Source organism: Halichoerus grypus, chromosome 2 (genome assembly GCF_964656455.1).
Source record: "Halichoerus grypus chromosome 2, mHalGry1.hap1.1, whole genome shotgun sequence".
Taxonomy (NCBI): Eukaryota; Metazoa; Chordata; class Mammalia; order Carnivora; family Phocidae; genus Halichoerus; species Halichoerus grypus.
The window spans coordinates 195,074,475-195,101,435 of NC_135713.1; the positions used below are offsets into that span (position 1 = coordinate 195,074,475).

The 26,961-nt window shown below is 47.8% G+C and overlaps 1 protein-coding gene across 4 annotated transcripts in view; it reads right to left on the reverse strand.

Annotated features, from left to right (window-relative positions):
- TEX2 (testis expressed 2) overlaps positions 1-26,961 on the reverse strand; it is a 99,272-nt gene that overhangs the window by 4,852 nt on the left and 67,459 nt on the right. For 2 of the 4 annotated variants that reach the window (XM_036116242.2, XM_078065926.1), the window contains exons 6-10: positions 21,032-21,178; positions 16,369-16,468; positions 8,154-8,286; positions 2,253-2,378; positions 457-666 (exon numbers count right to left, since the gene is read on the reverse strand). In XM_036116242.2, the coding sequence (XP_035972135.1) occupies positions 457-666; positions 2,253-2,378; positions 8,154-8,286; positions 16,369-16,468; positions 21,032-21,178 (716 nt within the window). Of the gene's footprint in view, positions 1-456; positions 667-2,252; positions 2,421-8,153; positions 8,287-16,368; positions 16,469-21,031; positions 21,179-26,961 lie in introns of those variants that run through there. The other 2 variants (XM_036116243.2, XM_036116244.2) reach the window with 2 other exon arrangements.

Below are 26,961 nucleotides of genomic sequence, written 5' to 3' on the forward strand. Positions count from 1 at the left end.
ACAATTACCAAGTACACGGGCTCTGCCTCCTTAACATTTAGGTCTAACCCGGGGAGTCTTCCCTAAGTACCTCGGGCTCTGCCGGATGCATGATCCCCCTCCGTAAAGTGGGGTAACAGTGGTACCTATCTCCGCAGGATGCTGTGAGGACTGACCAGGTGAAGCAGCTACACCCCAGGCTAGGCAGAGAATAAGAGCTCTACCGAGGGTGGCTCTTCTAACTGGGGGAAAGAGCTGGCTTTGAAGGGGAGGAAGACCAAGAAGAGATACATGTGAAGATGAAGCTTTCAATGTGAATTAACCATTCACAGAAAAAAGCAGAATTGGATTTGCAACGGACATGAAGGTTCCCTGAAGAACATCTGACAGTGCTTCTGCCCAGGAGAAGGTACTTCTCCATAATGGCGGTGGTAGGCAGGCTGGGATATGGATGGTCCCACGAGAGGTTATACGCACCATATTCGGTCAGTCGGAGGGGGTGGAATGTTGACCGCCAGGGTTCCTCGGCATTCTTGTACTTCTACGGTTAGCAGCAGGGGTGTATTGGAGACTTCTTCAATTTTCTTTTTAATGAACTCTGTCTCTGTTGCTTTTTGGAAGTATTTTGACTTGGTAATTTTATCGACAAACCTCATAATCTTACTTGTTCGATGACCTCCAACATACCTTTAAATGAGGGACACAGGTGTTAGTAGAAACTTTGCTCCTCCACACACAAAAACTCTGTGGCTCGGCATTCACCTTACTTTAGACCGGAGTTTCTCAACCGAAGCACCACTGACGTTTTGGACGGGCTAATTCTTTGTGGTTGGGGCTGCCCTCTGTATTCCTGTACGTGGTTTAGCAGCATCTCTGGCCTCAACCGTCTAGACGTCAATAGCATGCTTCCCCCAGTCATGATAATAAAAATGTCTCCAGACATTGCTCAGGGTCCACGGGGGGGGGGGGGGGGGGGGGCAAAATCACCTCCAACTGAGAAACTACTACTTTAGAGAAGGTGTAGAGATCAGACAGAGCCCAGGTCATGACCAGTGGAGAGACAAAGTCCTCACAGTGCAGAGAAGGCATCTCACCTGTCCTCCTTATTACACCTCAACTACTGCTTATAAATCCTGTGTCCTCTTACAGAAACCTCCCCATCTCTACACATCAAATAAGAAATCATGCTGCATCGACAGGGACATAAAATACAGTCGTTAACGGACTGCCTTTTAGGTGACGTCTTATCAGCTTTAAGTGGCAACTACTTTTCAAAGCGCTTAGAGCTTCTTTCTAAAGAAAACTGCTAATCAAGCTGACAGGCTAGCAGGCCAAGAAAGCAAGCTTTTCTATCAGGTCCTATCTACCATAAGACTGCCCTAGGAAGAGAGGATATTTGCTTTTTAAAATCCTCCAGAGTTTCAGAGTGTCAGGAATAGTATGTGTATGTGTGTAGGGAAAAGCAGTGATTCCTAAGAAGGTCAAGAGGGCAGATTTCAAATAACACCCACAAACTTTAGTATCAACTCCTCAAACGTCTGGATTCTCTCCACCTTCTGTTGGATTTCAAAAGTGAATAGGCTGATATTTTCTTACCAGTGCTTCTGAATCTCTGGTTTCTTTATAATCTTCGTCTCTTCAACTCACTTTAAATAACTAAAAGATCCTTACAGAGAAGCTGTGTAAATACTCTGATTATGCCATAGTCTAAGTAACAGGCAAAGGGAGCCCCGAAAATGAAATTCATGATCCAAAAGATCAGCTAAGTGACCCACATCTTCAAAACACACCAAAGAAATGCCCGGAGCTCAACAGAAGGGCGACCGGACCGAGGGGGCACAGTGCCCTCCGCCGACAGCAGGGGGAGGTGTTGCGCACGCTGTGCCACAAGTGCGCCCCTCAGTTCTCTATTCAGAATTTTCTTACATGCAAGTGATGAATCACTGAATTCTACCCCTGAAACTAATAATACAATATATGCTAACTAACTTGAATTTAAATAAAATCTTTAGAAAATAATACTTTTCTTCAGTGGCCTGAGAAAGCCATTCTGATGGGGGACCTTGTTAGCTAAGGAAAGCTATGCGGGTCTTTTTTGCTCTGGGGCCTGGAAGTTTAAGCCACTTTGGGTTCTTAATGCAAAAACCATTCACTCAATGTGAAGGAGGAAGAAAGATTACTAGGAACGGGGGTGGGGGGGTTGGGGGGGTGGGAAGCTCACTCCCAACTTGGTACCCTGACCCCTGGAGCCTCTGGAAACCGGATCCACTTACCCTTCGGCCCCCGGGAGAGGTGGTTTGTCTCCGGCGCTGGGCTCTGGAGCATCATCCTCCTCAGAGGAGCCAGCACTGGAGGACTCCTCATCGCTGTCCGCCAGACAGTACGCCCTGGGCCTGCAACTGATCAGGGCAGAGTCACCACCGTAGCCTGCCCTTCAGGCTCTGCTTAGAGAGAGAACACACATGCTCCACCAGCACCAGCACTAACATGGCCTCACTCCGCCCACCCCGCCCAGGAAAGAAGGGGCCCAATCCAAGAGTCCTCGGATTGGCCAGGCTGCCCGGGACACTCTTCAGTGCCAAGGCCCCTGGGAGCAGCACAGAGGACTTGGGCCTCAAGAGTTCCATTTTGTGCATGCATCAGGACAGGTGGCGGGAGTGTGATGCCGTCCACACAAAATGCAGTGATCTCATCAACATGGCAGCTACTTAGCCAAGTGGGAGGGTGAATGGGAAGAACGATGGTTACAGGGGTGAGGTGACAGCTTATGTTGGTGACATAACCTCCTCTCACCCATGACAGGGATGTTCAGGCAAGCCCCTGACTCTGGCTGAGCTCAACAACTATGATGCTTCCTTAGTCACCTCCAGGTTCATTTTGACTCAAGACTCCTTCCTAGTGAAACTACGTATCCTATCCCATACTGCCTTAGCTCCGGAAGGCCAGAGAAAAAGCCAATGATCACAAGTGACAAATCTCAAGGGACTCTGGGAAGCAACTGACGGGAGAACCCAGGAAGTTTCCTGGAGAAATACAAATTTAAAAACCATTTTAAAAATAAATATGGGGCGCCTGGGTGGCTCAGTCGTTAAGCATCTGCCTTCGACTCACGTCATGATCCCAGGGTCCTGGGATCGAGTCCCACATCGGGCTTCCTGCTCGGCGGGAAGCCTGCTTCTCCCTCTCCCACTCCCCCTGCTTGTGTTCCCTCTCTCGCTGTGTCTCTCTCTGTCAAATAAATAAATAAAATCTTAAAAAAAAAATAATTACAAAGCCTCATCAATGAGCAAAGTCCCTCATTAATCCTGCCAGGTTGGATACTCAGTTTCCAGAGTCAGGGGGGTTACTAGATCACCAGCAGTGGCAAGTGCCCCTCTTCAGCCCGGGGGGGTGGGGTGGGGCGGGGTTCTTGGCTGAGCTTTGGCCCCACAAAAGGCAGTTCCCTCCCTAGATGGTGGCTTTGCTTCAGAGAAGCAGAGAGGCAGGGTCCATCTCTGAGGCTCAGAGACTTCATTGGGATGAAGCCACCAAGGGACAGAGTAGTCTCTGAACACTACTAAGCAACCAAATGGTCACAAAGCAGAGGTGAGGCCTTGTACTTCTGATAAGGACAAAACTACCAGGACAGGGAAAGGCAGTGGGACTTAGGTCCTGTCCCTACAGGTGCAATCCCTTTTGGGGTCTTCCTCTGATGCTCACAGGGGCAGCCATCTCTTAGCCCATGGGGGCTAAGGGCACCCAAGGGCAGAGTACACACACGAGAGCAGACTTGAAGGCCCAGCAAAGGCCCCAGCCCTGGAAGGGTGGGGCTGAAATCTCCACCCCTGAAACAGGAGCCCGACTGTAAGCAGACCTTGCAAGTGTCCTCCCTGGCAGGACACGGGGATCCTCCTCCACCCCAGCTCTGAAACATGAGAGCCAGCTGTTTCAGCCAACAGGCTTGAGCATACAGTTAAAGGGAAACTCCCCCTGCAGATACAAAAGCCTCTTGTCCCTGGCCATGGGGACAGTACCTAACTGACTCTTCCTCCTTCCATTAGAGTCCTGGCTAGCCCAGGAATGCTTATGGATGCTCCTTGGTCGCAAAGCCATTTCAGAACTTTTCCATGGTTGGGCAGCCCTCACAGAGATCTTTTATGTAAAATGTGCCAGCAAAATATTATTCCCAAGAAAGCCCAAATTGGGGCTTGAGATGAGGAGTCAGGGAGGCAAATCCCCAAAGCTAACACAGCCATCTGAGACATCTATTGTCCCTGTCCATCAGTACGGTGCCTGGGCTCCCTGGTTCTCAGACCAGGCGCTCTCAGACGGAGTCGTCTGTGTCCTCACCGCACAGGGAGCCTGCTCCCCATCCACGCGGCACAGCATGCTGCCTCGAGATGGGGCTGCAGTGAAACCTGCTGAGCCACCATCCCGTCTTGTCCCCACTGGTATTTGTCATCTGGCAGCCTCCAGACCTGAAGCAAAAGATGCCAAAGGCTGAGCACTGCAGAGAGCTCTCAGGTTCCCGAATTAATCCTCCGCAGGACAGACAACAGAATAAATTTTGTGGCTTGAAGTTAATAATTTAGACAATGCCATATCAGTTAAAGTAGACCAGGTGACATGAAATTCTGATTTTGAGCAAACGGTACCTCTACATGGCACCCAATACTTAGCTAATTAAATGTGTCACTCAATGTTTGGCTGATACTCGGCTTTATAACTGAACGTTCGTGCATTTAATGATCTCATGATGTCAGCATGAACTTGAGAGAAAGATACACTGCACATTCTTACTTATATAAGGGGTGCTAGAACGTAATAAGCCTACTTTTTAAAAACGCATCTTAGAATCCAGATGAGGATGATATCCTTTCAAAGAGCCACCTTAAAGGGCTAATTCTAGTTTTGCTGTCCCTGCTAAAAATCTTTTTGGACATGTGCTTGGAGTCAGACACGTAAGAAAAAGTGAATTATTTTATCACTGATGCTCTATCTTGGACCAACCGTTTTATTTCTTGGTCTCATAATCTCCATTGCCTCTGAACAACTTCCAACACCTTCTCCAAGATCCAATCCATCTTACAAAGCAGGATGACTTGCTGGTGCTCAGAATAGTTAAAAGAATGTCACAGACTCTGGAGGCAGTTCTAAAAGGCAGCTCCAAAAAATGCTTTACGTGAAGGATGCATAATTAGATGAAACAGCCCAGGGAGGTGGCCACACATGAGAACGTACGCATTTTCTCTGAGTGAAATCGCCACCACAGACACATGCGTGCGTACACCCACAGAGCCTGCCCGGGCCACAGCGTGGGCTGCAGCCACTTGGCTCCCCAGACTCAGGAGCTTCAGGGGGGTGGTGGTTTGGGGTATACTGTGGACCCGTGACCCAGTACGGAGGTCGCAGGGGCCCCCCTGGGGGGACTGGCACACTGGACCCAGGCTGCAGTGGTGGAGCATGAACAGGCCAAGTGCCTTACAGGAAATGCCCTCCTCCAAAGCCACGGTTCCTTCAGAGAGCAGACGGCGTGCAGAACATTTCCCTTACTGCCTCACTCTGGTCCTCTCCGGGTCAATTCCTAAAGTTACGACTGCTCAGCTCGCTACCCGAATTCCACTCTGAGCACCTTATTGCCCCAAAGTGATGTTAACTACAACATGTAACAGGGCGGCTATTTGGGAAATAAAGATTAAAGGAAAAATGTCTACAGATAAAAAGTATACACACATTTCAAAGAGAAGGGACTTCACTAGACTAAAGCAACACAGATTGCCGTGTCTCACTATCACCCTCAGGGTAATAACGTGAGGACACGAACAAACTCGCTACAAGTGGGGCTTCCCACAGGGTGAGCAGCATCTTCTAGAGGCTCCCCCAGGGCCCGATCATTTGCACACTTTAAAGGGGACTGAAAAAAGGCCGTGGACAAAGCAGAGGCCCTGCCACAGCCTCCTCTTTGGAGAGATTCACCATTAAGGAAAATGTTGTGGGTTGCTCTCTCCCTGGCATTTAGACTCAGGGTATTCCTATATGCTCATCACTGAGGGAGCGAAGAAGTGTGTTCTAGAATCACTTCTGGGATTAGGTTCTTAGCTATGGATGGGCTTTCAGAGGCTCTCAGTACTCCCAGAAACTGAGCCAAAGCGGTACACGTGCAGGCATTTCCAGGGAGAAGGACCCAGAGCTCTCCGATTCCCAAAGGGGTCCTTCATGTTAAAAAAAAAAAAGTTAACGGTCCATTTTTCCAGGCCTTTTTCTCCCAAACGAAGTACTTTTGGAACGGCTTTTTTCCCTTGCTTTTAAAATTAAATGACAGCCAATTACCCATCAACATATAAGGTAACACCCTCACAGGAAGAAGTAAAACATTTTATACCAGACTCTACTAGGGAAAAAACGGTACTTCAGAAGTATATGACAAAATAATACCATCATATTCCCAAAGCAGAGGATTTTTTTTTCATGCAGTCTGGAGAAGCACTGCTTTCTCAGAAACATGTCCATCCTCTGACGGGCCGGGGTTCACGAATTTGAAATGGTGCCGAGAGCCACGTGAGTAAGGGTGACGTGGAAGGCCTACAGGACCAGGCTCTCAGGGACCTGGCTGTGTCGGGGCCCCACCTGCCGCCCAAGACGCCCCTTTCCAATGGAGTCCCAGCAGCTCGGTGCTGGCACAGGGCTGTTTCCAGAATGGAGTCCTTCTGACTGAAGTTTGCTCTGTCCTTCTCCTGGGTATTTAGACCTCATTTTCAAGGCTGCTTCTGCCCACTGTGCTTTGTCTTACAGGCCAGGCTGCGGACGCGTGCTTTGTCTTACAGACCTGGCAGTGGGGTGGGGGCGTCCAGACACAGGAAACGGAGTCTGATTAGAGAACTAGACCAAAACCCCAGCAACTCAGATCAGGGAAGTTGGCAAGACTTTCCCTCCCGAGGAAGCCTCTTAAATACTCTGACCTCAATCCTCTTAGGTCTACACACTGAGCCTTTACGTCCAGGAACATGATGAAAGGACAAGCTTCCTAGTGGCATCACATGGGACCAAACAAGACTCAGCACCTACAGGGTATGAAATGCTACATGGAGAGTTGATAAACACCACTCACCAGAAAATACAATCCACAGATTGCCGAATCCAAACACATTTTAACAAATAGCAGAAAAACGAAAGGAAAATAGCACAGATACAGGTTAGATTTCATACAGGCGGGGAAATTTTCCAATTATTTCATTAAATCGGAATAATCCAAGTAAAAGCACATTCTCAAATGTACGACCACCCCCGTTTGCTATGACCGCATGTATGAATATAAGCATTAGGTCGGCATCATAACTAAGCAAAAAGCTAAGAGTCTGCGTGTCTTATATTTAGACCCTGAGAAGGTGGCTCCTTGTGGGGTTTTTCTGTCAACGTACTGTTAATTCCATGCTAAAGGGATAAAGATGTGAGAAATAGACTCTACTCAGCATTTTTAGTTTGGTCAAAACAATAATATAATTCAAATTTGTGGTCAGAAGCAGTCTTTTTTAAGGTGTATGGGAATGTAAAGTTCCAGCTTACCCATTCTAGGCATCTAAGGGGGAAAAAAATTAACCTTCATTAACTATCTCACAAATGCGAAATATTTACTAAATCAGACAAACTCTGGGCAGCAGATGCAATATCTTCTACAAAGAGAGGAATTTACTACTAAGCAAATCAATATTGTATTATTTAGAGAAAATACATCTCAAAACGCCTTAGGAGCACCCTCTTGGCTATAAAATCAATTGTCTTATTAGAAATAATTCAGACTCTGTGATTAAAGCAGACGGACCCCCTAGGGACCTTAGCCTTGCCCACACAATGCTGTTTGGGGCTGCAAGCTGGAGGAGGAAGTTTCTGGATGATGATTCTCTACACAGAACTTTTTACTGTGCAGATGAGCCTGCCCTACCAGTCTGAGTCAGTGATGCTCTCTGGGTAAGTGATGCTGTGTGCGCCCCACTGGGAGCACTGAGGCCACAAGGTGCTGAGCAGAGGTGGGGACTCACAGTCTTCAGGGGCTGAGAGTAGGGAACCATTCCCTGAAATCCTCTGTGGTCCGGAAGCACATGCATGGAAGCTCACTACACATCAAAGCTGCTTCTCAAAGACTAGAGGGAGAGCTTGGTTCCCCAGGGTTGGATTAGTAAATTCATATGGCCCCTTACCCTTCTTTGCCAATTTCTCCAACCTTCAGGGCTTCAACAAGAGGCTCTTTACCTAGTTTGGTCAAATTCATTTTGGTCTCGAGAGTCATCAGAAAGGACCCATTGTAGGACATTTCCAAATCGATCCAGAGTCCTGGAGAAATGGTGAAAAAAACAGAAGTTTTTTTTTCCCCCCAGAAGAACATGACTATAGATGACAGTATAAAAATTTGTATTTATCACATTGAAAGTCTGTAGATTTATATCGCCTGTACTACCAATGCATGCAAGAGGAGGTCGTGAAAAGACAAGCCCCTGGAAATGGTTCAGGCGTTTGTCAACTTGCCAACATGTGAATATCCATTAAAACGGTGAGCTCAGGGCACCTGTCAGCGCTGGAGGGGTCCTGTTCTCTGGGTTCATTCTCACATTTAGTAAGAAAATACACTCCCAACAGGAAGATGGCTTGACCCAGGGCAAAGCCAGGACAAAGTCTGCTGATTCCCAGCCAGTTATGAGGCAGAAGAGAGGTGCAGAGACCTCACTGAATGCTGGCCTATTCTTTAAAGATGCACGTGAGAACCACTGCCTTCAAATGATCTTATGTTGGTGGGGGAGTGGAAATGCTTCAGACTGAGCTCGGTATGATAAGGAGCGGGACAAACATTTTTAGCATCCTTTTCTTTCTGGAAATTGCTTAGTAATGGACGAATTAATGTTCAAGCCCCAGAATTATCCAGATAAAGTGGGGTAACCGCTTGGTACCTTAGTTTAAAACCCCGTTCCTTAGAAAAGACACCAGTGTCAGTGAGATCATACGTAAGAGGCTTTCAGCTTTGTGGAATTTCACTGGGATGGGCCACCAACAGAAGCGGCCACTGACCAGAAGTCTAAAATGCCATCAGGGATCATCGCCCGACCTTCCACACCAGGATTCTGGGATTTGGGGGTACAACATGCTATGCTGCAAGTTTTCAGACTCGGGGTTCCATAACACTTCATGGACTTGCAATCAAAATGGGATCCTTCAAGTGGGTGTTTAAATGCTAATCAACTTCATAGATCCTCATAAGATGCATGACAACATCTAAAAGGAAGCAGGAAACTAATCTAAAAGCATTGTTGAAACACAGCAGCATTTTCAAGCAATTACAGTAAATAACCTAGCCCTTATTTGGCCACCATTTCAGATAAAAGCTTTGCTTAACCTCAAGAAGCACTAATGGTGTAATTCTTCACTAAAGGCGGAATGGTTCCCATTTTGTTTTCAACAAATTCTTTTTATCATAATTGAAGGTAACTGTTTTCCACGAATGACGTTAAGTGATGTGCAGGTCAACTGTGACTGTCTTGTTTGTAGCAACTCACAAAACTGCTTTATTTCTTGCTTATATTAAGCAGTTAAAAATCATCAATTAGCTTGCTCTTCAAAGGTACTGTTACTGGAAACAAAGGGGACATCTGCTTTAATGAAGACAGTCATTAATCACTTCTAGTGGAAAGGGAGTAGGGCAAAGGCTAGATATGAATAGGCTTCAAACTCAATATAGAACATCAATAAAGAAGATATTTATTGTTGTAGAATATCTCCACCTTTTTTTTTTTTAAGATTTTATTTATTTATTTGACAGAGAGAGACACAGCGAGAGAGGGAACACAAGCAGAGGGAGCGGGAGAAGGAGAAGCAGGCTTCCCACGGAGCAGGGAGCCCGACGTGGGCTTGATCCCAAGACCCCGAGATCATGACCTGAGCCAAAGGCAGACACCTAACGACTGAGCCACCCAGGCGCCCCATCTCCACCTTTTTTTAAACTAGAGAATCGACAGGCTCCAACTACCTGGCTCCTGTATGTATTCAGAAATAACTTCTTTTGAAAATCCTGGTCAGGTTTCTAATAAATATTAATAGTATGTACTGCCTTTGAAGATTGTTCTAAAAAAGGCATCAGAATTTTACTTCTTATAAAGTAGAAGGTTTTGTCTGTTTTTTATATGAGGGGATGTGGCTATAGCTTAGTGAACAGCTGGCTTACACCCGGGAACTGGGACATCCCACCCGGGGACGTGTGGGCCAGTGCTCCCTCTGCCAGGAGCTCAGGGGAGGCAGGCAGAGGGAAGATGCATGTGGAGTGCTGTCACTCAGACCAGGGCTTGAGCTCCACTGGACGTTTCTAGACCTCTGTTCACCAGCCTCCTCATGTGCACAAGGGGGACCGCAATGCCTCTTCAGGGGAGGGCTGGGTCCCTCCCAGCCAGGGCTCTTCCCTCTCTCTGCTGTCACCAGCCCACTTCCTTACTTCTGGGACTCTCTGCTCCCGCCGCGCTTCCTGCTGTTGCCATGGCAGATGCGGACCAGACCAGAAGAGGTCACTGGGCCAAGGGGGCACTGGGCAGGCAGAGAGCCCTGTCTGGCCTGGGGAGGGCACGAAACATGCACCTCCGACCAAGCCTCTGCATGAGCAGTGGGGTCTGTTTTTTTATATCATTGTTTATACCCCAACAGGCCCACCCCCATGGCCTTGTTTAGCCCTGGCTCTCAGGGAGAATATGAAGGAGTCAAGAAAGGCTTGAGAACTTTTAAAAACAGATACAAACTGCAACCATTCCAACAAATTACTTTACTATGACATGCCTGCATTTAGATGAGGGTAAGGAGACTATTTTAACATTAGGTGCAAAGAAAAACTTGCCCCTGTGAGCCCAAGAGCACCCTGAAAACCCTGGAGCACACACAACCTGGAGCTGAGACCGAGCGGTTATGTTATGTAACAGGTGAGTCAGGAGGCTCCTGCCTTGTGTGACTGAAAGATGAAATTCACAGTTCCTCGGGAGCCTGTCTTCCCGTTGTGGGGACAAATGCATCAACAATGTAAGGATGGGGACACACACTGTTCCACGAGGGGTGTCTTAACTCTAACTAAGCTGAATGCTACTCGTCTAGATGAATGTGGTTGCAGAGCTTTTTCTTTTGTGCTCCTGACAAATGTTAAGACTCTTTTGTGAGGCATTTCATTTAAAATGCTGCTTTCTACAACCATCTGCTCTTGGTAGTGCTCAGGGATAAAAACCAGAAGTTGAGCAGGACAATTTTTTAAGCCCTTAAATAGGAGTAAGGCCATCAGTGCTCTTAGAGGTTCTCCAGAAAGGCCATGGAGACAAAGGGTCTTGGGTTGGTCTGCTTGGGCTGCTATAACAAAATAACCACAGACGGGGCGGCTTCAACAACAGACATTTTTTTTCTCACAGCTCTGGAGGCTGGAAGTCCAAGATTGAGGTGCTGGCCAGTTTAGTTCCTCCTGAGAGCTCTCTTCCTGGCTTGCAGAAGGTTGCCTGCTCACTGTGTTGTCCTCACATGGCAGACAGAGCAAGCTAGCTCGCTGGTCTCTGCTCCTAAGGGCACTAATCCCATCATGACGACCCCTCCCTCATGAACTCATCTAAGCTTAGTTGCTTCCCCAAATATCATCATATTGTAGGTTAGGGCTTCAACATTTGAATTTGGGGGTGGGGGGACAGGGGAGACACAAACATTCAGTCCATAACAGATCCCCCCCCACCACAAGGGGCCCTCATGTGACAAGGACGAGGACGTCCAGTGGTGAAGAGTGGCAGCTGATTACCAACAGGTCCCTATAAAACCAGCCCGTCACCGTGCTTGCTTCGGCAGCACATATACTAAAACCAGCCCGTCACCTGGCAACATGGGGGAACAAACTGACAACGACAACTTCAGTCAGTTTTCATGGCAGGACCTGCGAGGAGCTCAGAGGGCGGTTTTCCACTCTTCAGCTGAAGGCAGCATCAGCTACCATCACCACCACTCGGAGGGGAGACTACAGCAAAAGTCACAGCCTGCTCCACCCAAAATGTTCCTCGAGTTCTCAGTGCGAGACATCAGGACTAACGACACTGAGACGAATCCCCGCCCTCAGGCACCCGATGCTCGAAGATGAACAAAGATGGCCGGGGCCACCTGGGCCAGACTGACCGTGGCGCCACGGGAGGTGAGCACGCCTTAGTGCGTGTCACCAGGGACAGCTAGACTAGAGGTCCACCAGCCTCCCTAGTGTTCTGTTTGATAGATCCCACGGCCTCAGGAACAGCCCAACTGTGGCCCCGTAGATCTAGTGATTTCACTCGGCAGCTCACCGTTTTATTACTATTAAAGTAGGCTTAACGGGGTACCTGCCACTTAGAAGGGGTAAAAGAACCCAAAGCCTTGCTCACCTGAGCCTGGCCCTCATGTTATCTGCTCCTCCATGTCTCTCTAACTGTAACTATTACTGGCTGACTTTCACTTTGAGAGGCAACATTGGCATCCAAAGAACAAACTTCTTAAAATGGAACATTTAATTATATATTACCAAGAACAGATGCTGGAGTTATAGGTTCTTAGAAAAGTATACCAGTGATTGTTTTGTTCCTGGTGCCATATTGCTCACTCATATACCACAGAAAACTAGCATTCCTTGTATGTGAATGTGTCTTTTAGGACAGATGCCATTCTGTCTACCTGTAACTGTTCTCAGAAACAGCTCCGCCTCTCAAGGTTGATCTAGTCGCAAGTCAGAGTCTCCTCTCTTGCACCCCAACCAAGTTCCACAAAACGGATTTCTCTCCCTTTCCACAAAAAAAGTAATTTTCCTTTCTGCCACATGATCTGGTCAGAGTGTGTGGGGCCACGCCTGTCAGCGCTGAGCCCCACGGTCTGGCCTGTACTGTGCTCAGCCCTGGGCTGCCCCTCTCCTCTATGCTCTTGACAAGGGCACAGTGGAAGGAATGAGCAGGTCACAGACGGACTCTGGTTCCAGTTTTCTGCAATACTCGGTGGCAAAGTCACTTCAGTCTCAGCACTGGATAAAGACACCAGGCACTAAATGTTAAGGGCCAGAAGACAAGTCGCTGATGGTGGACACCACCAGTCACGACCAAGCAGTCGCTGATGGTGGACACCACCAGTCACGACCTCTCTGAAAGCAGACAAGGTTCCTGTTCCTGTGGGACATGGTACTCCTACCACAGAATCCAACACCTTCTGTCAAAACTCGGGCTGTTACTTGGTATCTCGAAACAGGGCGTAAGCAGTACGGCGCTCTGTGGGGGACACTCAGTGCCTATCTGCAGACTTACATACGTGCGCCAAACGTCCTGAAGCCTAAATGCACCTGAACCTGAGGGGTCCAGCCCACACCCGTGGTTCATCCTGACATTGGCTGACATGGCTGCAGGCACTGCTCTGCCTCCCTGGGGCGTCTGGGCCCGCTGTGCCCCCCGCCACGGCCCCCAGTCAGAGGTGCGTAGGGAGTGGGCCGGGCTCAGAGAGGAGGCGGGAAGGGCGCGGCCAGTTTCCAAGGGACAGCTCGCTCTCTTCCAGCCACCTGCCGCTGGTGGGGAGTGAAGACGCGCCTGGGAAAGGCGGTCATTCAACCTGAGAAACTGGCTGGCTGTCCTGGGACTTGGGAGAGGCCCGTGGTGGCCAACAGGGGATTTCAGAACTACAGATGTCGCTCCTTTTAGTGGCAAGGCCACAACATCTGAGAATGGCCTCTTTCTTTCCATTTATTCCTGTAAAAGGGTCAACTGCGCACCGCAGCCGCCCACATTCTAGACTCTCCAGGAGCAGCAGTGAAGGCGCCACTACTGATGGTAAAAGGAAGAACAGCCAGCACGTACCGCGCTCGCCTTCCAGGCGCCTCGCGCGCGCTGACTCACTCGGTCCTCAGACCAGCCTCGCCTGCCGACTCACAGGCTTCCCACTGGAGAGAGTGCTTAGTGGGGTGTATGGAACCCCCCTCCTCCGGCCGCAGAGCTGTGAATCCCAAAGCCCTGGCCCCAGAGCTGCGCTCGGAACCACAGCTCATCCCTCATCCCGAGGATGCAGTGATCCAACCGGCTCTGGCCCGAATATCCACCCTCCTCCACCCCTCAGCCATGTGCCTCCAACAAACAAGCACAAGTTAGGAAACGTTTAAGAAAGAAAAAAAAAGGTAGGGGTGTGTGTGTGGGAGGGGGGTGCATTCCCCCAGGAGGTGCCCCCTCCTTAGAGCTGTGGGGGGCTTGTTCACCTGGCCTGCATTTCCCTGGAAGGTGAGCTCTGCTTCCCAGAGTCAGTTTTAGCCCGTCACCCTTGATTTTCATTTCCTTCAAAGAAAAGTTTACCTTAGAGCAATGGAATCCAAAACAGCACATTTCCTTTACGTTTATTTCTGCTTTAACTATCGCATGCATCCTTTGCCGACTTGGAAAAACCTAATGTGATCAAACTTTTAAAACCCACAGGCTTTATGTCTTTTATCATTCCTTTCTTTCGTAACATTTCTTCCCTTGTTACATAAGCAGGCAGATGTCTAAAACTTGCCCTGAAACGAGTGAAATAGCCTCAAATGGATTAAAAACCGGCAAAGCTTTGATCTGTGTAGTGAAATGTCTTGCTCCAGAGGAAGAGGAAAGAGACTTAGGCATTTGGTGAATTTCCCTCAAAGCCTGGCAAAGCTGCCCTGGGAGGCCGCAGAGTTCAAAGCTATAGGGACGCTCCTGAGATGCGGCAAAGCCCAGCTGTGGCCCTGCTTTCTTTCTTGCTGGAAATTTCTACTAATTCAACAAAGGACAGAGATAAGAAACTGCTAACACATTAGGAAATAGGGCATGTTCACATATTATTTACTTTCCTTAAGCCTGACTCTGTGGAGGTGTATGTTAGCTGATCATTTACCAGCTCGTTACAAGTCAATCTCCAAAGAGGCAAAGAGCAAAGGGGAGCCCAGAGCCCGCCAGAGCCAGAAGAAAGGCAGGCAACCCCTCATACACAGATTAGGTGGAGATCCTAGCTAGGTTCTCAAGACATAACGTATCTTTTAAAAATATCATATGCGGTTAAAAGAACTCTAGCTAAACCATTTGCAAATTATCTTTTCTAGTTTTACCCTCAGTGTACCAGAAATTAGCCAAATCCAGGAGCACACAGATTTATCAAAGTGTGGAAATGATCAAAGGGTTACAGGTGATCTCAACATGCAAATATTAGGTAGACTTTTGGATTTGCAAATAATACTCTATCTCTGAAATCCATGGAATGCTAAAAACATGGAAATATGGGCTCGCTGTCAGCTGAAATATTGTTAAAGAGATAATCAGAGCTGCTAATTATAGGGCTAGAAAAAATCTCTGTATTTACATCAAATGTATACAACACAGAAAATGATTTCACTAAATATGATTCAAGAGCCATGTGATACAGCCCTGCAGGGACAAAAGTAGACATTAGAGTCCCTAAATTTACAAAACAATTCAAAACAAGTATCACTCTTGGAAAGTTGTAATTATTTTCTCCCCTATCTTGTTCCTGTGCCTTTTGAGGAATGACGGTCCAGTTTAGGTGGAAAGAGGTGCGTGTGGAAAGCAATACTACAGAAAAGAAGTTGACCGCTTCCATGGTGGGGAGATTTTTCCTGCCTGTTCACGGACTATTCTGGCCTACCTGGCTCGCGCCTCTTTTCACCCCACTCCTGTGTATGAACTTTTCCATCACGGTCCTTTTAAAACCACGTGCCACAAAACACGCATAAATCTTGACGTCATAATTTTATTTAAGCTCTATACATCCTAATCAACTCTTCCTGCCCCAACTCAGCAGAGTAAGTGTAAATAATGTGTCAAGAGCGTGTCTTAAACATCAAATCTGAGCACTTTCCCCCAGCAGAGAGCTGTACGCTCAAAATATTGCTGACAACATCTGTCTTCATTTTTTTAAACACGTACAGAGCGCCTTCTAGGTGTGGGAAGGAAGGCGAGGTGGGAAGGAAGGCGAGATGTGAAACATGGTCAAAGAATCTGCAACCTAGAAGCTGGGGCAGGGCAAAGGCACGAGCGCAGATGGAGAAGCAGCAGTTCCTGGTGAGAGGGGAGGGCTGCAGGGGGCACACGGGAGGCCGCGAGGGGCGGGGGCTATTTTCTGAATCACACCAGAGTCCAGGCCCCGCCAACGGGTACATGGGCATGTTTGGGCTGGGGCAGGACCAGCAGGGACCCGAGAGACTAGAAGAATTAGGAGGGGGATCTATTCCTGATCTGTTCCCCATCAGTTGAAGGCTGTGACTTTTCACAACAAAAGATAATCAACGTAAGACAGATGCTTAAAACGTCCCTGACCCCCTCCCAACACAAAGCTTTGGTGTTCGATCTGCAGTGATGGAGACATTTCGACCCTCGTACAAATGGTCAATTCTCTGCTAGTTACCTTGGTGATCAACGTAAGGCTTGAAGGCCTGAAGGATTTTTGGCACAGCCACCCCCATGTCAAGTTCCGTCAAAGTTAGTTCATTCATAAAGTAGGGGAGCTGGAGGAGAGAAGTAAACAACAAATGAGACGTTAGTAACCTGGTCATTAGAATTCAGCATCCGCTCAAGAAGGAGTCAAGGTCAAGGTTTTGGGGACACATTAATTTCACCAAAATTTACTGAGCATATACCGCATACTAGGCATCATCCTACAGAGAGAGCTGCGGACAAGTCAGGCAAGGTCCTTGCTCTCATGGGGTTTACGTTGGAGAGGTGGAAACAGATAATTAAGTAGACAAATCACTTGAGAGAGTGATTAGTGTTCCAGAGACAGTAAGACCAGTGGGGTGGGATAGAGGGAGCCGGGGTGTAGGGCAGGGTGGCTGTGTTGGCCAAGGAAGTTGGAGAAGGCTTCTGTGAGGAGTGCCGTTGGCCGAAGACCTGACTGAGGAGGAGAAGCCAGCCATGCCGGTCAGGTTACCAATGCCTGGAGCTGGCTAGAGTGTGGGAAAGTGGACCCCTCTCAGATTACTAGTGGGGAGTTAAGAAATTGCTATAGCACTTCTGATAGGCAAACTCACAATATTTATTAAAATCCTTGGAAAAAAAGAAAATCACATCCCTTGACCCAGTGCTGGACATTTTCTGTTTGCCCCCCCTGCCTGGACTTGAGTTCCCAGAGAGGCTGGGAACAAATCACATGGATGGGCTCTCCCATCCTCTGGCTTCTGGCTGGATTTGGCCAGTGGGAAACACCAATGGGCAGGGAAGATGGGAGGTACTCGGGGAAGAGTGTTGTCAGATAGCTGTCCCCTCCCTCTGTTGAAGGCCACGGCTCCCGTCAGACAGGCAACTCTCCACATAGCCATGCTGCCCCAAGGTCTGGTAACTGCTCCCCGCTTTGCCCCTACAGGGAGTGCTGACAGCTCCCCGCTGCTGCTAGCCTTGGGTCCTACCCTATCCCTTTGGTTTCTCTACATTGGCCCCCATATTTATAAGTCTTTCCCTTAATAAACTCTCCTCTCAGGTGACGCCACTTGAGTGTGCCATCTTTCTCCTGCTGGGACCCCAACTCATACCGCGTCAGTAGGAATCCGCTCTAAAGCAAATAGCATGAGTACTAATCTGCTTAGAAATTCCTACTCTGCCTCAAGACTATGGAATTAATTCATCTGTTTCTTTCACCTGAATTTAGGTATGGGTATAGTTATTCTTTTTTAATCTGTAGTCCATTCCTCATTTCAGTGTAAGATACAAATTACCGATCCACCTTAATTTTCTTTTCTCAATGGCTCGTTGGCGTCTTACTGAATCACCAATACTTTCCCCACTGACCTGCAGCACCCCCTGTCAATGTGAGATTCCCATGACACTGGGGCCTGTAATGAGCGCCTTGTTTTTTACCAGCATCAAACTGCTTTTTAAAATAAATATATGCGGAACATTTCCCATAAAAGGAGGTAGCATTTAGCGAGGCATAGATTTAATGCCTATTTTGGCTGGACCTCTTCAGTTGTCAAAGGTATACACTTTGATGATTCACCAGAGGACTCTTGCTCTGCTCTTCTGCAGGAGTGGGTCGGTGAGAGTTATGATGTCTGTGATGAACAAAACGTGACCAAAGACAGTACTCAAATGTGCATTTTGAATTGGTGATTGCTGGATTTGGAAAACCTTTTTCTAAGGCATCAATGTTACCTGGTGGCTGGCCTCCCAATCAGCCTACAGAACCCTACCTGGCCAAGAACGTGTAGCCAAATTCTTGCACCCTTGCCCCAGACTGTCTGTTATTATCACTCTAATACTCAGTGAGCCAGGGGCATGCTGGTTTCTGTGAGAACAGGTGTCTGACACTGAGCAAGGGGAACGAATGCAGAGATGGCGTTCCCAGTCCCCTGTCCAACCTCCCAGCCCTCCCACCCTGCACCCTGTGGTCCTGCAAGGGCAGAGGAGGAACCGGAGACAAAGAAGGGGCTGAGGGACCGGGGACTGGGAAAGACTCAGCAGGGCTGGGCTGGGCTCTAATCACCTGCAGGTACTACGAGAAGGGGCTCAGCAGAGCCTCGCTTCCTACTTATTCACCTGAGTGCCCACTCCAAGATTCTAGAACATCTCTAAGCACCCTTCCCCTCCAAATCACAACTGATTTGAATCAAAACTCTCAGGACCAGGCCCTCGCCTGGTCAGCGTCCTTCCTACTCTGCAGGGAAAGGCAACAAAAGGTCACTCCAGCTCTTTTCAACCAGAAACTCTCTTCTTCCCTTTCAAAGGCACCACAGTGAGACGAGAACCCACTACATGTTCTTTACTCTCCTGAGTGAACCCAACTGGACATTCAGGTGTATGGAACATTCTCAGGTTGGTGGGAGGGACTGCTGGAAGCTGTCTGCAATGACAACATTTGCTGACATGGGCACAAGAGGCCCCTGACGATTGAGGACCCCAAGGCGGTTTTGGGAGGGGCCGGCGGAGGCCAAGAATGTACTTGCTGTTGGGGCAGAAACTCAGCTTGTTTTAAACCATCACTGGGCACCAGATACACCCACAGGGCTGCTCTTTCACAACATGAGTCATTATCACATGTGAGGGTGACAATGTGAGACTGCAGGGCAAGGCCAGCAAAGAGTTCTCCATATGTCAGGCCTTCAGGGGAAACCAGGAGACAGAAGAGATCTTTGTCACAGCAGACAGGACAGCTCAGGCTCCTCCAGCCATTCTGGCTCTTGTATTGGCCGTTAACCAACGCTCACTACTAGGTTTCGTTCTTCCCAGAATATTTGGCTATTGGTGATAATAAGAGTCCTTTTGGCAGGGGTGGCAGCAGGTTCCGAACTAGAGTAATATCCTGCTGCCTTTCTGTTTATTCCACTACATCCAGGGTCTCCTCTGGTCTCGCAGGGCACGCAGGGCAGGGTGGAGGTGTGAGGCTGGTAATGGAGGGAGCACAGCCCACTACTGGATCCAGGCCACTTTTCTCTATCCTCACCTTCTAGTACTTCTGACCCCAGTTTTATCTGCAGACTGGAAAAGCTCACATGACCAGCAAAGGGAGATGATGAAAATAAAAGACTTTCCCTCAACTTCCTCTGGGATGAGAGAACCCACCGTTCTCCACACGGCAGAGGTTCCACGGACTTCCAGCACCCGAGAGAAGCAGGGGAGGCTGCCCTGTCTGTTTTGGAAGGTGTGTAACAGGGACGGCAGCGTCCCGTCTGGAGTTGAGGCACACCCTGCTTTCTGTCTCCCTCTGCCGGGAACCCCAGCCCTCCTGCTCAGGGAAGGGCCCGCGGAGCGCCAGCCCCGCCTGTGTGTCTTGACCAGGAACTCAGCAAGCTCTCCATCATTTTCCAGAAAGGGGGAGGCGGTGGCGTGAGCTCTAGCTTGGCTGCTTGTTTGTGAACATGGAGGGCCACTGCCGCTTCCTGCTCCCCGCCTTGGACCTGGCTAGCAGAGTGCATTCAAGCCTCAATCTACCTGAAAAACAACAGACTGACTCATGTCAACTGAGCCCTCCCAAATCCTTGCCCCAAATTCTGCCTCGACATCTGCTCTTCCAGCTCAGAGAGCGACTCTCCTCTTCATCAGGGGTTAGGAAAGAGACACCGGCCTGCAGCTGGCAGACAGAGCTTGCCAGAGCTTGACTGAGCCCTAAGAGGCTTGGTTTGTCACCCAAAGGAATGACAAAAGTCACATCGAAGCTCCTCCATGCCCACATTTTCCTTCTAATGTAATTTTACCTTCGCTCACAGTTTCCTAACCTGGAGTCCTTGAACCCTCTGAAGTCATGGGCAAAAATTCTGCACCACTGTGCATTTTTCTAGGGAAAGGATTCATTCGTTTCTGTGTCTCAAAGGTATCTATGACCCAGAAAGATCCACGGATTTAAGGTGCTGACTGAGCAACTTCATTTGGGGACCAAAGGGACTCTTCCTTGGCTGGGTCTTCCCTGGGTCAAAAACTTACTTCTACGTAACCTAACTGATGTCTCTGGGTTGGTGGAGGTGGTGCTAAATGAGTCATTTAGTGGCAATGGTGAGGAATATTTATGCAGTTTAAACTTACTTCCAAGTGGGCCTTGATCAGCACCAGGACTGCTGTTTTTCAGCAAAGAGAGAGCCGAAAATAAAATACCATCTGGCCAGAAGTAAAGGTCAGGCCCAGACACATGTAGAGTGCAATGCTAACTTTCTGGGCTTTGAGAGGGAGCATGACTTGGGAAAGAGGTCTGGAGTCTGGCACTTTCCTCAGCAGAGATGGTGCAGCCCCCAGACTGTGAGGCTGGGTGGGCTCCTGAAGTACAATTTAAGTTCCTTACTAATTTCAAGATACTAGAGGTCTACATGACAAACCAGCTACAAAAGCTCACATTTTCCCAAACCAAATTCTCGATTATCACCTAGAATTGATAACAATGAGAGCAACACAAAGGAAAAAGTAAACAGGAACATTCACTAAGTCCCCAGGTATGGTGAGTCATATGGCCAAGGTCACAGCTCAGATATGTTGCTGTTCTCATGTTATATGCTTTAAACCAAGTTATTTTTCACTTAGGATATAATGATACAAAACTTCCAAATTAAGAAATGTGAGGAACTAGAAGCTTCTTGTGTGGAAAACGATACCTTTATTTTGCTGAGTTTCATTTGGATTTTCTTAGACACCAGATCAGACCAATATTTCTCTCCCAAGAAGTCCCAAAACATTCTACCAAGCAAGGCATTCACCCAGGCTTCCTGTTCTTCCTCCTCGGAGGGCGGAGCCTCTGGCAACTGGCAAAAGAAAGGGAACCAAAATTAGCTGGAAAGCAACTGGAGAACAAGACAGGTGCTTATTTTTCCAAAGTCACTGAAGGTCCCTCCCCACAGAGATGGGCGGCCACAGGAGTTGTATTTCTTCCCTACAAATTACAAGTCTCATTAGGTCAGTGAATAGAAAAAGGGAGAAACAAAAGCCACCATCATGGATAAAAACTCCTCTTTGTCTGTTTTCTTTTTTTGCCAGTCTTCCTGTGAACAAGCTAATATTTCATACAATTAGCTCAACCAGATTGCCCTGCCTCCCAAATGAGCTCGGTACCCACTTCTGATTAATGGCACCTCTGATCAAATGTCTGCCTACCTTTCTTCCAACTAACTGGGGCTCCCTGGACATGTAACCGTCAGGCTGGTCCTACCGAGGCAGCCCCAAAGCCTCCCGTGCCCAGGACTCTTACAGTAGCTGGGAACTCACAGCCCTCCTGGGCGAGGGGCAGGGGGGTGCTTACAAATACTAGTGCCTGGGCCCTACGCCCAGATACTAATCTGAGTGGGTATCACATCTCCCCGAAGCTCCCTCACGGATGTAATGAACAGGTAAAGTTGAGAACCGCAGGCTCGGATTAGAGAGAGCCCGTTCTCAGGAATTCTGTGAAAATTCCTACAGCTGTTCTCCCCAGTCTCAGCCCAGTGACATCCCCTGGGCCTCCCCTCCGCCGGGTACAATCTGTCTCAAACATCTAGCACGGCCAGCGTGCAAGGTAGGACAAGAGCAAACCTGAGTTAGTCTCTGATTTCCCAGGCTACTCATCAGACGATGGACTCTTGCCCGGGGAGGGCCAGGCAGGGTGAAGCAGGAGACAGAAGCGGGCAGTGACCGCCGCTGAGGGTGTGGCGAGGTACCTGGCAGTGCGGGTAACGCTTGCTGACCACCACCCGTTGTCACTGCTGCGGCCGCGGACCCTGCGCCAGGCCCTGCGATAAGACTGCTTCTCAGGGTGTTCATTTACGTCTTACAATACTCCAGAAAGACGGAACCTTGACTTCTATTTTAGGGCGGAGGAAACGGACTTGGAACCATGCAGTGTCCTGCCTGAGGCCCCTGGTTTATCAGCACAGCCTGACTCACAGCCTCCTTCTCCCTGATCTCCACCTGCTCTGTCCTGAGGGAGGAAGGTGGTGGGACTGGCACCTGCTGTGACAGACATTTCCTTACGCTGAGGTCTCTAATTAGACTACAGCCTTACAGAAACAATTAGCCTTGGAAAGCAAGGACCAAAAAAAACTAGAAAAGCAGAAATCAGCGAACTGTTTACCCTTTCTCTTCCCTCTGTGGTTTGTACAAATGCATCTGCCCTGCCCTCCCGGGCCACCTGCAGCCATAACACACATCAGACACGCTTGTCATCTCCACGCTTTGTATGTGTTTGCTCACGCCAGCGCGACCTGTGTGCCCAGGCCAGGGGGGCCGTACCCAGGTGGCCTAGTGCTCCTGGATTCGACCCTTGGAGATCTGATGACTTGGAGTACCCCCAAAGGTCTATGGCACGTACCTGCGTGTGATTTTTCTGAAGCCTGAAGTTTGGGGGTCTGAACCGGTCACTGAGCTTGTGCAGGGCCTACTGGACTGCCCAGCACCCAGCGGTCCACTAGTCTTGTCAGAGCATGCGCCGTCTCTCTCTTTGGGGGTCTGGAAGTTTGCCTCTGTTTTTCAATCTAACATTATCGGGTGTAAGGGGAGATATTTTATGTTCTAGGAGTCCTTCAAATTTGATTGTTTTCACAGGTCTCCCTTAAGAATGTTGGTGAGTCTCATTTAAAAAAAAATTAAACTCCGGTTTAAAAAATAATACATGTTGGTCATTCCATTTCAGAAGACATGACTCTAACCTCACTCATTTCAATGGCTACACAGCACCTCTGTGCTTCCTGGTGCTGTAATCTTTTTTTTTTTTTTAAGATTTTATTTTTGGGTGCCTGGGTGGCTCAGTTGGTTGGGCGTCTGCCTTCAGCTCAGGTCATGATCCCAGGGTCCTGGGATCGAGTCCTGCATCGGGCTCCCTGCTCTGTGGGGAGCCTGCTTCTCCCTCTCCTCCCCACTTGTGCTCTCTCTCTCACTGTCTCTGTCTCTCTCTCTCAAATAAATAAAATCTAAAAAAAAAAAAAATTTATTTTTAAGCAATCTCTACACCCAATGTGCAGCTCAAAGTCACAACCCTGAGATCAAGAGTCGCACACTCCCCCGATGAAGCCAGCCGGGTGCCCCTCACCAAGACACTTCTACCTCCAGGTCCTGGATGCAAGAGCAGATGTCTGGGACCACTGGGTACTTGGGTCATTCCACAGGTGGTACATGTTTCTTAGAATCACTTTTCTCTCTGCCTGAACATCTGTGCCCCACACCCCAAGGGAATCTGGTCCAGCGTTTCTGAGGTTACGGTCTTTGAGTCACATTATCCAGTCCAGATTATCTACACAGACTTCCAAGTAAACACCCACCAAGGACAGTGCCCTCCTCCCCCAGGTATTTCGGCAGTGCCAAGTTGTGCCCACACAAGGCAGTGCATGTCTTGCTTAGATTTGTAGGTGACACAAGAGAACCGGTCACTTTCCCTTCTCGAGTCGGGGAGTCTACCCTCTATTAACCTTTCTTTACAGCCCTAGATACTCACAGCAAACAGGTTTAACACAAAATAGCAAGAAACAAAGGCTATTTCACAATGTATGTCCAAGTCAAAGGCATATGATGTGGAGACACATTTCTGAAATAACTGACAAGCAGGCTATCTTTTCTTTTCAACAGTTCCTTCTACAGGCTTCTCTCCACAGACTCATTGGGAACAAAGAAAAATCCAAGAGCAGCAGAACACTGACAATGCTTCAAAGCAGCTTTATGAACAAAATCTGGATTCACTGGGCTACTAGAAAGAACTCACTTCCAATGAATGTAGTAAAAATTTAAGAGCTTGAAGAATAAATATGCATATGTTTCCTAACACTGCCATTTGCCCGCAGGAAGGAATGTGAGAAGAATATTCATTTCACCATCTCAACTATACAGGTACATTTAGATAAGGCACCTTTCTCAAAATGACTTCCAAAAAAAGGTCCGAAGCTGAAGGAGGCTATCATGACTATCTGAGTAGCTCTTGGGATATAGTTTATTAAAAGCTAACCTCCAGAGTAAAGTACAATTTTACTTAATTTTTTGGTGTAATCTTTCCTGTAACAAATGGCCAAGAAGCCAAGGCCAGCCCAGCTTTTTTTGTTCCAAAGAGAGCTCAGTGCCTCCGCTCCTAAGGTTTGGTCACACACAATCTGGTGCCACCAGGGTTTCACAAAGGACCGCTGGGTCCAGGAGAAGGCACAATGGAAGACCCTTCCCCCAGGTCTGTTAGATGTTTCCCCAATTATAAAAACAGTACATATTTATTGCAGAAAACACCCATAATCCCACTATCCAAATATAATTGTTTATTTATTTTTCCTTTTCTTTTTTTTTTTAAGCCACCCCTGGCTTTTTTTTTTTAAGATTTTATTTATTTATTTGACAGAGAAATAGAGAGAGAGCACAAGTAGGCAGAGCGGCAGGCAGAGGGTGAGGGAGAAGCAGACTCCCTGCTGAGCAGGGAGCCCGATGTGGGGCTCAATCCCAAGACCCTGGGATCATGACCTGAGCCGAAGGCAGTCGCTGAACTGACTAAGCCACCCAGGCGCCCCACAAATATAATTATTTAAAACATTTTTCCTCTATTTACTATCAGTCTTTTTTCAATGTATATAACTTTTTAGGATACAGTACTTTAAAAAAAAATAAAATTGGATCAAATTAACATGGTTTTGTATCTTTTTTTTTTACAGCTTTATGGAAATATAGTTCACATAACACACAATTCACCCATTTAAAGAGAACAATCTATGGTTTTTAGCATACTCACAGAGGTGGGAAGCCATCACCACCATCAACTTTAGAACATTTTAATTACCCCCCAAAGAAACCCTGTTTCCCTTAGCAGTTACTTGCCATTCTTCCCCAACTCCATCCCTGCCACGACCGTCCCCACCACCACTGTCCCCACAAGCCCCATCCCCCCCACCCTCAGCCCCCCCCACCAGCCCCAGGCAACCAACCCCTAATTTATCTCAGTGAATTCACCTAATTCTAGACATTCCATATAAATGGAATCATACAATATGTATTCTTTTGTGACTGACTTCTCTCGTAAGCATAATGTTCTCAAGATTTACCCATGCTGTAGCAGGTGTTGACACACTATTCCTTTTTATTGCAGAGTAACATTCTCTTGTGTGCATCTACCATGCTTTATCCACTCACGATGGAAGTTTCAGTTGCTTCCACTTTCGACTGTTGTGAATAATGGCACCATGAACATTTGTGTACAAGTTTTTGTGCAGACACAGGTTTCCATTTCTCTTGGATATATACCTAGAGGTGGAACTGCTGGATCGTAGAGCTGTATGTTTACTCTGAGGAACAAGCAAAGTGTTTTCCACAGCAGCCGCATCATTCTACATTCCCACCACCAATATACAATGGTTCCACTTTCTCCACATCCTCACTAATACTTGCTATTATCTTTTTCTTTCTAGCCATCCTAGTGGTTGTGAAGTGGTATCTCGTTATGGTTTTTTTTTTAAAGATTTTATTTATTTATATGACAGAGAGAGACAGCGAGAGAGGGAACACAAGTAGGGGGAGTGGGAGAGGGAGAAGCAGGCTTCCCGCTGAGCAGGGAGCCCGATGCGGGGCTCGATCCCAGGACCCTGGGATCCTGACCTGAGCCGAAGGCAGCCGCTTAACCGACTGAGCCACCCAGGTGCCCCTCTCGTTATGGTTTTGATTCGCATTTCCTGGATGACTAACGACTGAGTATCTTTTCTAGGCTCATGGGCCATCTATATGTCTTCTTTGGAGAAATGTCTATTCAAATCCTTTGTCCATTTCTTTTTTTTTTTTTAAGATTTTATTTATTGGGGCACCTGGGTAGCTCAGTCGTTAAGCGTCTGCCTTCGGCTCAGGTCATGATCCCAGGGTCCTGGGATGGAGCCCCGCATCAGGCTCCCTGCTCCGCAGGAAGCCTGTTTCTCCCTCTCCCACTCCCCCTGCTTGTGTTCCCTCTCTCGCTGTGTCTCTCTCTGTCAAATAAATAAAATCTTTTAAAAAAATTTAGAAAAAGATTTTATTTATTTGACAGAGAGTGAGTGAGCACACAAGCAGGGGGAGCGGCAGGCAGAGGGAGGAAGAGAAGCAGGCTCCCCGCTGAGCAGGGAGCCCAATGAGGGGCTTGATCCCAGGACCCTGGGATCATGACCAGAGCTAAAGGCAGACACTTAACTGACTGAGCCACCCAGGTGCTCCCCTTTGCCCATTTCTTAATTGGGTCATTTACCTTTTTATTATTCAGTTTTAAGAATCCTTTGTTTATTCTAGGTACTAGAATATCAGATATATGATTTGCAGATATTTTCTCCCATTTTGTGGGTTGTCTTTTTACTATCTTAATGGTATTGTTTGTAGCACAAAAGTTTTTAATTTTGATGAAATCTAGTTTATCTTTTTTTTTTTGGTTGCATGTACTTTTGGGTGTCTTATCTAAGAAAGCTTTACCTAACCCCAAACCACAGAGACTGACTCCTATGTTTTCTTCTAAGAGTTTTATAGTTTTAGCTCTTACATTGAGGTCTATGATCCTTTTGAGTTAATTTCTGTGTATGGTGTGAGGCAGGAGTCCAACTTCATTCTTTTGCCATGTGGATACCCGCTGTTCCAGCACCAT